The sequence below is a fragment of the Schistocerca cancellata genome, chromosome 3 (assembly GCF_023864275.1).
Source record: "Schistocerca cancellata isolate TAMUIC-IGC-003103 chromosome 3, iqSchCanc2.1, whole genome shotgun sequence".
Taxonomy (NCBI): Eukaryota; Metazoa; Arthropoda; class Insecta; order Orthoptera; family Acrididae; genus Schistocerca; species Schistocerca cancellata.
The window spans coordinates 104,210,762-104,224,205 of NC_064628.1; the positions used below are offsets into that span (position 1 = coordinate 104,210,762).

The 13,444-nt window shown below is 43.4% G+C and overlaps 1 protein-coding gene across 4 annotated transcripts in view; it reads right to left on the minus strand.

The window, feature by feature from the left end:
* LOC126177116 (solute carrier family 22 member 7-like) overlaps positions 1 to 13,444 on the minus strand; it is a 287,762-nt gene that overhangs the window by 110,074 nt on the left and 164,244 nt on the right. For 2 of the 4 annotated variants that reach the window (XM_049924386.1, XM_049924382.1), the window contains one exon: positions 10,489 to 12,535. The exons of the other annotated variants lie outside the window; for them this stretch is intronic. In XM_049924386.1, coding sequence (XP_049780343.1) covers positions 12,347 to 12,535 — 189 coding nt within the window. In that variant the 3' untranslated portion in view covers positions 10,489 to 12,346. Of the gene's footprint in view, positions 1 to 10,488; positions 12,536 to 13,444 lie in introns of those variants that run through there. 4 annotated transcript variants of the gene reach the window in all.

Sequence of the window (13,444 nt, forward strand, 5' to 3'; positions counted from 1 at the left end):
GTCATTCAAGACCAACTTCTGTTCAGTTCAGTAATCGTGCCGCTGACGACAACTTTTGACTAATCGGCATACTTGTCTTTCTTCGTGTCTTCGTTTTATTGAGTCCTACTCAAGTCTACGAATTGTTTTTCTGTCGTTGATCCATTGCTCTCAAAGTTTGTAACTGTTCATCAGTACGAAGGCTAAGTCCGATAAACCAATACCACTCAACTGAAGTCTGACACTCGTCTTACTATACCGTCGCGTTGAGAACGGTAAAGATTAACTTTCATCAGTCGAATGACTGAGCAATACTTCAATCTTTATCTCACGAACCATCAAACTTCCAAAACTGAAACAATCTAATAGCGTTTGCGTCCAGACAACTATCGCAAAAGTACTTTAGAGCGACTCAAGAGCAACTAACTAACTGAACATTTCCATATCCGAGTTGCATTGTGGTCGCATTGAATTTCCTTTTCGATGCGGCTACAACTCTCTTCCATGGTAAATGTTATCTTTGACTGAATTAATTTCTTGGATTTAACCTTCGTTCGTATGATTCTAAATTTATTCTATAGATGTTTGATAAAGAATCCATGACAATCCTTTCCTTCTATCTCCCCTTTTTCTATGATGTTCCCAGTATTCGAATGATATAGGTGTTAATCAAAATATTACCAGAGTAGATTTTATCGTCAATAGTTGCCGTCACTGTCAACGTGATTCACTTCCCTACTTTAAGTTTCCACAAAGTCTGTTAATTGGGGTTTTCTGTCCTTGGGGCGTTACAAGACGAATAGTTTTTCGTCAGAATCGGGATCCGCAGACTGATAAGTCTATCTCGCCCCAACGTTTAACTTGGAACGAATAAGTCGTAGTTTATCAGGCCTCGTGTGATCTCCGTAGACGTGATGCTAAGGTTGATTTTGCCGGATGCCGTAATAAAGTTCAGTACAGCAACACTGATGAGCACAGCAGCATAACTTGCCTACTAACACGTTTACGTGACTATGCTTAAGTATTTTAAATGATGCGTCTAATTTCATTGTGAAGTTACTCAACTACTCCATGATATATAAATTGTATCACTTGCAAAAGTAAACCAACTCTAAAATATAGACTTGACATAGCTCTTACGCTAGTATCAGCAAGTAACTTAGCAGCCAAAGTGAAAAGAGTCGGCCTCCAGTTACCTGAACCGGCCACACACCTCACAGTGGTTTGCAGAGAACAGGCACAGAAGGGCTATCGCAGAAGACGCATTCAGACGTTCTCATGATGCCTGTACTCTTGCTTCTAATGCTATGAACACATAAAGGATGAAGAATGAGCCTTTGAATTAAAGTCACAGGCGAAACGGTAATATTTTTCTAGTTTCTGTCACTGTAGTGACAACTTCCAATTTTTTGAATTGGATTAACATTTCTTGCCACAATTTGTGTTGTCAGTTAATTATTTCGATTCAGTATTTGAATTCCATTATTCGCAGTTACTAGAAAAATGATTACTGCACATGATTAAGCTTGATCGCCGTAGCTACCTATAGTAAATTTCTTTAATTGTGACTAAGAGCTTACCGACAGCATTTCCCATCAGCTGCTTGATAAAGTAATTACTACTGGAGTACAAAATTGTTAAGGCTTTCGTGGCCACTTGTTGACAAACTGCCTATTGGCTTCTGTCTCGGGTTCTTCGGCAGACGTTCATCTAATGATTTTACTGACGTTTCACCAGCACGAGTGGCTGGCATTGTCAAAGCTTCACCAGTGGTGAACTGGAGGCGAGCTCGCGGCCGCAGACTGTATGTACCTGGCGCGCCAACGTCCGAGGGCTTCTCCGCGGTCATTTCCGGTGCGGTTCTCCTCTTGCTATCTGCGACGGGCGTTCGCTGCAGTACGGGAAGCCAGGATCCGTTTCCCTTAAGGCTTTCCTCTTTCTTGTTGAAACTGTTCGCGTGTTTCTGTATTTCTACAGCTTCTCTGAACAAACGCGTGTGATAGTGCTTCCCTACAGCGAGAACTTCCGTGTCGGCGAATTTTATTACGTGGTCGGTCTCACTCAGTGCGTGTTCTGCCACGGCCGGTTTCTCCACCTGCCCCAACCTGCAATGTCGCTTATGCTCTTTGATCCTGGTGTTAATTGATCGTCCAGTCATTCCGACATATACTTTTCCGCATGTGCATGGTATACGGTATATTCCCGACATTGCAAGTGGGTCTCTTTTCTCTTTCGCCGATCTAAGACACCCTTTGATCTTCCTTGTCGGTTTGAAAATCGTCTTTACGTCATGTTTGCGCAATATACGGCCGATTCTGTCCGTCACTGTGGAAATGTATGGCAGAAAGGTCGTAACCGACAACACTTTTTCTGATTCCTTACTTCATGGAGTGTTTGGCTCTGTTACACTTCTAATATACACTACTGGCCGTTAAATATTGCTACACCAAGAAGAAATGCAGATGATAAAAGGGTATTCATTGGACAAATTATTATACTAGAACTGACATGTGCTTACGTTTTCACGCAATTTGGGTGCATAGATCCTGAGAAATTAGTACCCAGAACAACCACCTCTGGCCGTAATAACGGCCTTGATATACCTGGGCATTGAGTTAAACAGAGCTTGGATGGCGTGTACAGGTACAGCTGCCCATGCAGCTTCAACACGATACCACAGTTCATCAAGAGTAGTGACTGGCGTACTGTGACGACCCGGTTGCTCGGCCACCATTGACCAGACGTTTTCAATTGGTGAGAGATCTGGAGAATGTGCTGGCCAGGGAATCAGTCGAACATTTTCTGTATCCCGAAAGGCCTGTACAGAACCTGCCACATGCGGTCGTGCATTATCCTGCTGAAATGTACGGTTTCGCAGGGATCGAATGAAGGGTAGAGCCACTGGTCGTAATATATCTCAAATCTAACGTCCACTGCTCAAAGTGCCGTCAATGTGAACAAGAGCTGGCCGAGACGTCTAACCACCCCACACATCCCGCCGGGTCAGACGCCAGTATGGCGATGACGTATACACGCTTCCCACGTACGTTCACCTCGATGTCGCCAAACACGGATGCGACCATCATGATGCTGTAAACAGAACCTGTATTCATCCGAAAAAATGACGTTTTGCCATTCGTGCACCCAGGTTCGTCTTTGAGCGCACCATCGCAGGCGCTCCTGTCTGTGATGCAGCGTCAAGGGTAACCGCAGTCATGGTCTCCAAGCTGATAGTCCATGATGCTGCAAACGTCGTCGAACTGTTCGTGCAGATGGTTGTTGTCTTGCAAACGTCCCCATCTGTTGACTCAGGGATCGAGACGTGGCTGCACGATGCGTTACAGCCATGCGGATAAGATGCTTGTCATCTCGACTGTTAGTGATACGAGGCCGTTGGGATCCACACTGCGTTCCGCATTACCCTCCTGAAAACACAGATTCCATACTCTGCTAACAGTCATTGGATCTCGACCAACGCGAGCAACAATGTCGCGATAGCATAAACCGCAATCGCGATAGGCTACAATCCGACCTTTATCAAAGTGGAAAGCGTGATGGTACGCATTTTTCCTCCTTACACGTGGCATCACAACAACGTTTCACCAGGCAACGTCAGTCAACTGCTGTTTGTGTGTGAGAAATCGGTTGGAAACTTTCCTCATGTCAGCAGGTTGTAGGTGTCGCCACCGGCGCCAACCTTGTGTGAATGCTCTGAAAAGCTAACCATTTGCATAGCACAGCATCTTCTTCCTGTCGGTTAAATTTCGTGTCAGTAGCACGTCATCTTCGTGGTGTAGCAATTTTAATGGCCAGTAGTGTAATTTGTGGAGTACCCATTGCTCCTCAGAACACTTCCCAGGTGTTGCATTTCTCGTCTGAGGTGGTGTGGCCCACATATTCGTCCTGCTCTCGTTACGAGCGTACTGATCATGCCACTTTTCTGGCTTGGGTGGTGGTTTGACAGTTTGTGCAGGTATCGGTCCGGGTGTGTCGGTTTTTGATACACGCTGTGTCCCAGGTTTTCGCCATCCCTTGTGACCAGCACATCTAGAAATTATAGTTTCTTGTCCTTTTCTACTTCCATGGTAAATTTTATGTTGGCATAGAGGCTGTTCAAGTGTCTTAGGAAGTCAGCGAGCTGTTCTTCACCATGGCTCCACACCACGAAAGTAGCATCGACGTATCTGTACCACGCCTTAGGTTTGCAAATCCGGCGACGTACCGAAAACTAAGCGCAGATCAGACGCAGCGTATCACACGGAATACGAATCGATTAATCAAGGCGACTTCTCTCCCGGCGGACTTGCAGAGAAACCTGCGCAACACAGAAGCCCTACCACCTCGGCTGTATGGATTACCCAAGATCCATAAGAACAATGTCCAACTGAGAGCGATTGTTAGCGCTCCTGGCTCACCGTTGAATATAAACTGGCAAAACACTTGGCCTCTCTGCTCCAGGCCACACGTGGGGAAGACCGACACATACATTAAGGACTCAGGACATTTCATTGAGAAGCTGAAGAAACTGAAACTTGCACCAAACGACATCCTGGTCAGCTTTGATGTTGTTTGTTTGTTTACGAAAGTGTCACTCAGTGGCGCTCTGGAGCACATCGGTTCCATTTTTCCCGCTAGACATCAAAAAGCTCTTCCATGCATGTCTCACCACGAGCTATTTCACATGGAATGGCGACTTCTACGAACAGCTGCAAGGCGTCGCCATGGGTAGTCCTCTCAGTCCAGTGGTGGCCAACTTCTTCATGGAACAGTTCGAAGCACAGGCACTGGAGATGGCGACTTGCAAACCTAAGGTGTGGTACAGGTACATCGATTCGTTGTGTGGAGCCATGGTGAAGAACAGCTCGGTGACTTCCTAAGACACTTGAACAGCCTCCATACAGACATAAAATTTACCATGGAAGTAGAAAAGGGCAAGAAACTATAATTTCTAGATGTGCTGGTCACAACGGATGGCGAAAACCTGGGACACAGCGTGTATAGAAAACCGACACACACGGACCGATACCTGCACAAACTGTCAAACCACCACCCGAGCCAGAAAAGAGGCATAATTAGTACGCTCGCAATGCGAGCAGGACGAATATGTGGGCCACAGCACCTCAGGCGAGAAATGCAACACCTGGGAAGTGTTCTGAGGAGCAATGGGTACTCCACGTATTATATTAGAAGAGTAACAGAGCCAAACACTCGGCGAAGTAAGAGTCAGAAACAGAAATGTCGCGTACGGCCTTTCTGCCATACATTCCCAGAGTGACGGAGAGAATCGGACGTATATTGCGCAAACATGGCGTAAAGACGATTTTCAAACCGACAAGAACGATCGAAGAGTGTCTTAGATTGGCAAAGGAGAAAAGGGACCCACTTGCAATGTCGGGAATATACCGTTTACATCGGAATGACTGGACGATCAATTGACACCAGGATCAAAGAGCATAAGCGACATTGCAGGTTGAGGCAGGTGGAGAAATCGGCCGTGGCAGAGCACGCACTGAATGAGACCGACCACGTAATAAAATTCGACGACGCGGAAGTTCTGGCTGTAGAGAAGCACTATCACACGCGCTTGTTCAGAGAACTTGTAGAAAAAAAAAAAAAAAAAAAAAACCGCGAACAGCTTCGACAAGAAAGAGGAAAGCCTTAAGGTAAACGGATCCTGGCTTCCCGTACTGCAGCGAACGACCGTCGCAGGTAGCAAGAGAAGAACCGCACCGGAAATGACCGCAGAGGAGCCCTCGGACGTTGGCGCACTAGGTACATATAGTCTGCGGCCGCGAGCTCGCCTCCAGTTCACCACCGGCAATGGAGGGTGAAGCATTGACAATGCCAGCCACTCGTGCTGGCGAAACGTCAGTAAAATCATTAGATGAACGTCGGCCGAAGAACCCGAGACAGAAGCCAATAGGCAGTTTACTACTGGAATACTGGCCACTGGATGCCTGAACTTACACAACACACTACATTGTGGAGTCGTATTCCATAAGCATTTCACGAACTATGGAATGTTTTGCTAACTATAATTGTCCTGTGAGGGGTGACACAATTGTGCGTGTCTGTGAAGTGTAACGTCAAGCTCTCTATGTGTGTTTCACAATTGTCACTGTTGTGCTCTAAGTCGCATTCAGTATTGCTTTGAAATTTACTTTATGCTAAAGGCTGCTACCGTCAGGAAATTTTCGAGGAGAATATTCAGCTATTTCCTGTGTAGCTGACTGTGCTGCTAATCAAACAAGGAATAGCTCAGTAAGGAGTTTAGTTGAAGAGCAATGGACAACTTCAAAAAGGGCAATCACAGAAGTTGGAAAGAAACACATAGGTACAAATAAGCTCACACCGAAGAAACCATGGATATCAGAAGAAATACTTCAGTTGATTGATGAAAGAAGAACATACAAAAATGCTCAGAGAAATTCAGGAACACAGAAATACAAGCCAAAAAAATGGTTCAAATGGCTCTGAGCACTATGGGACTTAACATCTGAGGTCATCAGTCCCCTAGAACTTAGAACTACTTAAACCTAACTAACCTAAGGACATCACACACATCCATGCCCGAGGCAGGATTCGAACCTGCGACCATAGCGGTCGCGCGGTTCCAGACTGAAGCGCCTAGAACTGCTCGGCCACACCGGCCGACAAATACAACCCACTCAGGAATGAAACAAATAGGAAGTTCAGGGAATATAAGGTGAACTGACTGCAGGAAAATGTGAAGAAACCGAAAAAGAAATGATTGGCTGAAGGAATGGCTCAGCATATAGAAAAGCGAAAAGAACCTTCGGGAAAATAAAAGCAAGGGTGGCAACATTAAGAGTGCAACGGAAAATCCGGTGTTAAATGTACAGAAGAGAGCTGACAGGTGGAAAGAGAACACCGAAGATCTCTATGATGGAGAAAACTTGTTTGATGGCGTGATAGAAGAAGAAACAGGAGTCGTTATAGAAGACATCAGACTTCCAATATTAGAATCAAAATTTAATGGGCTTTGAGAAGAGATATATAACATTCCATCAGAATTTCTAAAATCATTCAGGTAAGTGGCAACAAAAGGACTATTAACGTTGGTGTGTAAAATACGAATCTGGCGATGTACCATCTGACTTTAGGAAAAACAACATCCACACAGTACCGAAGGTTGCAAAAGCTGACAAGTGCTAGAATTATCCCACAGTCAGCTTAACAACTCACGCATCCAAGTTGTTAACAAGAATATGCAGAAGACTGAAGAAGAAAATTGAGGACGTGTTAGATGACGATCAGTATGGCTTTAGGAAACGTAAAGGCACCAGAAAGACAATCCTGATGTTGTGGTTGATAATGAAAGCAAGATTAAAGAGAAATAAAGACAAGTTAATACGATTTGTCGACCTGGAATAAGCGGTCGACAGTGTCAAATGGTGCAAGATGTTCGAAATAATGAGTAAAATAGGGTTTAGCTATAGGGCAAGACGCGTAATATACAATATGTACAAGAACCAAGAGGGGACAATAGGAGACAAGAACGAAGTGCTCTGAAAAAAAAGGCTGTAAGACAAGAATGTAGTCTTTCGCTGTTTCTGTTGAATCTATATATCGAAGAAGCAAGGATGGAAGTAAACGAAAAGTTCAAGAGTCGAAGAAAGGCGAAAGTAATGAGAAGTAGCAGAAATCAGAACAGTGATAAACTTAACATAAGAATTGGGCATCACGAAGTAAATGAAGTTAAGTAATTCTGCTATCTAGGAAGAAAAATAACCAATGATGGATGGAACGAAGAGGACATAAACAGTAACTAGCGCTGGGAGAAAGGACATTCTTGGCCAACAGAAATCTACGACTATCAAACATAGGCCTTAATTTGAGGAATAAATTTCTGAGAATGTACGTTTCGAGCACAGCGTTGTATGGTAGTGAAATATGGACTGTGGGAAACGCGGAACAGAAAAGAAACGAAGCATTTAATATGTGGTGCTAAATGAGAAAGTTGAAAAGCAGGTGGACTGATAAGGTAAGGAATGAGGAGTTCCTCCGCAGAATATGCGAGGAAAGGAATAAATGGAAAACACCGACAAGAAGATGGCACCGGATCGTAGAACATCAAGAAAATAACTTCCATTATATCAGAGAGAGTTGGAGAGCGTAAAAAGTGTAGAGGGAGGGAGAGATTGGAAAACATCCAGCAAATAAAAGGTTGGCACAGGAGAGAAATTCATGGCGGGTCGCATCAAACCAGTCAGACTGATGATTAAAAAAAAAAAAAAAAAAGGAAACTATCCCTACACCGTATACACGAACATTCACGAAAAGCTGTCTCACTGATTTCTCGAATATTCATTTCCAAGTGAGCCCAAACAACAAAGCATTATTTTGTTGCTCTGTGTTGTTCAAGTGTCTCCTGGGGTTGACAACATAATTCAGTGACTACGTCATGTACGTAGAAGCAATACTTTACAAACGGAGATGTATTGGTAGTTTCAGCTGAACCTTAAGCCACAGAAACTGTTTAATGAAAATAATGCTAATGAGTACTATGAAGTGTTGGAATATGACTAAATTATGTGTTTGGTGCCCTCAGTATCTCTTATGTTCTGATTCCAGTTTCACATAAATTACAAACTTTACAACTGTGAAAAGACGCTATTCTCACTAGCCTACACATGGATATTTTGTGAATTATCGTTAATAAGAAATATAAACCTAAATAATAATTAACATTCCATAACGTAGTGGGTACATTATGCTTTCATAGGAAGCTTAGGAAGTTACGACATGGTTAAAATGCACTTCAGACCTATGAAACTGGAGGTTTGTCTAAAAATTTCATTTCAGCAAACAACTGTTTTTCTGAAAACTTTGTTCCCGTGCTTTGGGCCTTTATGTCTATCGTCCGCATTTGTTAGGCAGTTAGAGAACTCAGCGAGTGGTCTCCCGGTCGGGGCTTAGTTCCTGCACCTGAGTCTGCGCGTTAGGCCGCCAGTCTGCTCGAGTTTGCTCAGGCAATGGTCACTGGCGGTTGGATCGATTGGTTGGTCGGTCGCGCACTGAGGCACAAGATGACTTGTCCGTCTTGAGCGTCGGCACATGTTAGGTCGCCACGTGAGTCCAGTGGGCCGCAGCGTATAGCGAGGGGCAGTGACTTCGCGGTCGACACGAGAGCAACAGGAGTCAACCCAAGACATCGATCTGGCCGGTGCGAGCTGCGACACCGTGAGACGGGAGATCGACGCGCCTTCCTGCGTCCGTTGAAGCGGCTGGCAGCGGACGGTTCGGGAGAGCGATTTGGGGGTGCTGCGCCAGGTCTTCTCGAGAAATCGCACCTTATTAGAAGTTAAGTGATTGGTGATGTGTTGTTTGATTTACTCTTGTTAAATTCTACTTGTTTTCTTGGCGAGGTCACCAGCCGTTTTGCTTTGAGGTCGTCCCACCATTCTCCGGTTGCCCACCCACGGGAAGGTGGTTGTTTATATATTGGGTGGTCCGTTTTTCCCTTGTGGAGTAGGGGTTGGTTAGAGCAACCTGCGGTTTGGGTTGTTTGGTGATCTCCCTGTCAATCTACCAAACGTTAGTAGCTGCCTCTGTCATGTTTGTCGGATTTGGTGTGTTAACAAATTTATTGCTTGGAGTGTAACGGCCTAATACCAGAAATATGTTTTGATCTTTGGAAACTTTGATATTATTGCCTATGACCTTGAGAGGCGGTGTCTGTTTACTATAGAGCATCTTAACTATTGTTTGGCGAACCTTGTAGAATTTTATATAAGATTGCATTTCATGGGCTTTTATTTAAATTATCATTTTAATATATAAAGTTGCCACCTTTTCACCGTAAGACTTTTCTTAGAAGTTAAAAATCAAGTTGCACTTTCGGTAGCAAGGTTAATATTTTAATTGTTAGTGTTCTGTACTATTTCCATCCCTCCCATGGGTGGTGCATAGTTTGTGTGCTTGTGTAAATTGTTAAAACTTTTAGTTTAAAGTTATCTGGTGTGTTGTAGATTTGCACCAGTGTAGTCTTTCAGAGGCTGTTCTGAGCGGTCGTAACTATGGCCGTGTCAAAAGGGAGCGGCAAGGTTATCTGCCCGAAAGCTCATACAGTCAAAACTTGTTTCTTTCTGCCTCTGAATAAATTGTAACTTTGATTTTTAGAGGGTACTTTCTGATTATAATTTTAAATCTGTTTCTTTAAAAAAATGCTTTTAGGCACTATTAAAGTGAATAAAATTCCCATTTCTTAAAAGGAATTTGGTTATAATTTCATCAGTTACTCCCTGTCAACTACTTCCATGCTTACATATTGTGATTAAATGTGTTAATGTTCTTGATGAATCGCTAGTAAATAAAATAAATTCTTAAGAATATTCTTTGAAAATAAATCGCGGTTCATCCTGTTTCAAGATAAAGGAAATCAAAAGCGCTGATATACACTAACAATGAGCAAAGAATGGTAATGACATGCACATCTCATCAATAATCGTGGAATTTTATTACAATTGGACATTTTTTTGTCCTTTTTATTATTATTTTCACCAATCGTCCGTCGGGACCCTATGCGTTAAATTACTGATCTTCAGGAACAGCAGTCATAAAACATATAAACAGTTTACAAAAATTTTAAAATACGAAATAAGTGCGTCTTTTTAAAATTATTAAAACAAGCTATTTTACCTTTCAAATTGTAAATAAAAATTTTTTTTTTTAATTTCAAAAAAATGTTTTAAATGGAAGACTTAATTTCACTACAGGTACAGAAACAGTAGGTGAGGGGAAGACTGTTTCCGAAACAATGTGGGAGTGAAGACGTGGGGAAGAGGACCCAGAAAAGTGGCGAGGAGCTACGAACTGTAGCGCTGGCATCGAGAGCAAGAAGAGGATTCTGTGTGGCCGAGCGGTTCTAGGCGCTACAGTCTGGAACCGCGCGACCGCTACGGTCGCAGGTTCGAATCCTGCCTCGAGCATGGATGTGTCTGATGTCCTTAGGTTAGTTAGGTTTAAGTAGTTCTAAGTTCTAGGGGACTGATGACCTCAGAATTTAAGTCCCATAGTGCTCAGATCCATTTGAACCATTTGAAGAGGATTTTGTTAAAGCTGGAAGGGTGGGTAGATCTCTGGGCGAGATTTCCTGGGCACGTTGTGGGAGGTGATTAAGTTTTGTTGGAATAGGATGTGGAGAGCGTGTTGGTGTAACAGGCGGGGAGGGGGGGGGGGTGGCCAGTAGTGTAGTGGGAGGGTACAGAGGGCGAGGCGGGTTCCATAGCATTAGAGTATTTTTGGAGTTAGTGTTAAAATTAAAAGTGCAAGGCGAAGCTGGTATGAATGTAAACGACGTTAGCATAAGAGAATTAGTCGTGAGATTAAGGCTTTGTTAGATGAACATCAACAAAATCAAAACGAGGATAATGGAATGTAGTCAAATTAAGTCGGGTCATACTGAGGGAATTAGATGAGGAAATGAGACACTTAAGTAGTAAAGGAGTTTTGCTATTTAGAGAGCAAAATAACTGATGATGGTCGACGTAGAGAGGATATAAAATGTAGACTGGCAATGGCAAGGAAAGGAAAACGTTTCTGAAGAAGAGAAATTTGTTAACATCGAGTATAGATTTAAGTGGCAGGAAGTCGTTTCTGAAAGTATTTGTATGGAGTGTAGCCATGTATGGAAGTGAACTGGGACGATAAATAGTTTAGACAAAAAGAGAATAAAAGCTTTCGCAATGTGGTGCTACAGAAGAATGCTGAAGATTAGGTGGGTAGGTCACATAACTAATGAGGAGGTATTGAACAGAATCGGGGAGAAGAAGAGTTTGTGGCACAACTTGACTAGAAGGAGAGTTCGGTTGATAGGACATGTTCTGAGGCATCAAGGGATCACCAATTTAGTACTGGAGGGCAGCGTGGAGAGTAAAAATCGTAGAGGGTGACCAAGAGATGAATACACTAAGCAGATTCAGAAGGATGTAGGTTGCAGTAAGTACTGGGAGATGAAGAAGCTTGCACAGGATAGAGTAGCATGGAGAGCTGCATCAAACCATTCTCTGGACACACAACAACAGGAGTGCAATATGTAGTTTTAGTCTATTGTGAGGGGTTTTTTTGGGGGGGGGGGGGGGGGAACTCAGTAGGTGCGGTTTCCATATCAGTTTATTTTGGCGTGTAGCATTTACTGGACAGAACGGCCATCAATTATAATCTAATACAGGTCAGGCTTAATTTTCGTGAAACTGTTTACAGATTAGAAATAGAGCTCGAAGTGCACTGTTATTCGTTCATAGCAGGCCGAGTAAGTCAGGCGCGACGTCAGTAAACAGAACTCGAAGGTTGCCAGCATCGCATTAACATTCCTTCTAAACTAAAAGGAACTTCTGTAGCTGTTTTATCCCTTGGCGTACTCTGGTGTCGGTTTGGGTTTCCAGCTCCAGTAAGGCTGTCCTCTGCCAAAGACGGCACCGTCCCTTAACGTCTCCGGCAATCGCTGAAGCGCAGATTCCGGCAGGAACGACACGGAAAAAGCTACCACCAAGTTGAGAGCTGCGAGGATGGCGAAGGGAAGTCGCTTGTCGTCCTGTGAAAGGAAAATATATTTGTAAGTAGTGAGAATGAAAGACACCAATCACAGATATGTTTCCATGTGAATTATTACGACTCTAAAAACCCCTTGCTAACCATCCAACAGGAAGGCCCGCACCCGACTGAGATTACAAAATCTAATAACTGGGCAAAAAGGTGGTTGCATTCCTGCACAATCCTCCACATGTACCATGATCTGACCTATAGTTTGCTATGCCAGTGTTGCACGGATGTACTCTCCACAAACGTTCTATTACTCCTTCTAAATGCTTGAGCGTCATACACTCTGTTCTCCCTTTCATCATCTGTTTAGTTTCCCTCATGTGGATCCTTTATCCCCTCATCAAATTCCCACCTCTCCTAACATACAATGAACACCTAATCAGATCCTAAACTATCTGCAAACTAGACTTCAACATTTGTATACTCTCTAATTTGCAATCCTACTACGCCTTCGCGCCTACATCGACATACAGTTCGATCCATATAAACATGAGCTACTTTAATAACTTAGAACTTCTTAACCAATAACGGGACACATTTGCAATTTTAGGAGACGATGAATACCATACATACATACACACGAGGGGGGACCCAAAAATAACCGGAGTTTCTTTCTAGAAAGCATATACTTTATTGTTTTCAAATACAACCTTAATATCCTTTGAAGTACTCTCCATTAGCATTAATACACTTGTCCAAACGTTCATTACAGTGTTCGAAGCACCTTTTAAATTCGTCGTCTTTGACACCTGATAGCACTTTCACAACATTGCGTTTTACGTCTTCCACATCCAGAAAACGCTTCCCTCTCAAGTCTCTTTTCATCCTCGGGGAATAGGAAGAAGTCCGAAGGTGCTAAATCCGGCGAATGGGGCGCGTGGGTCAAGGTAGTTGTCTTCGT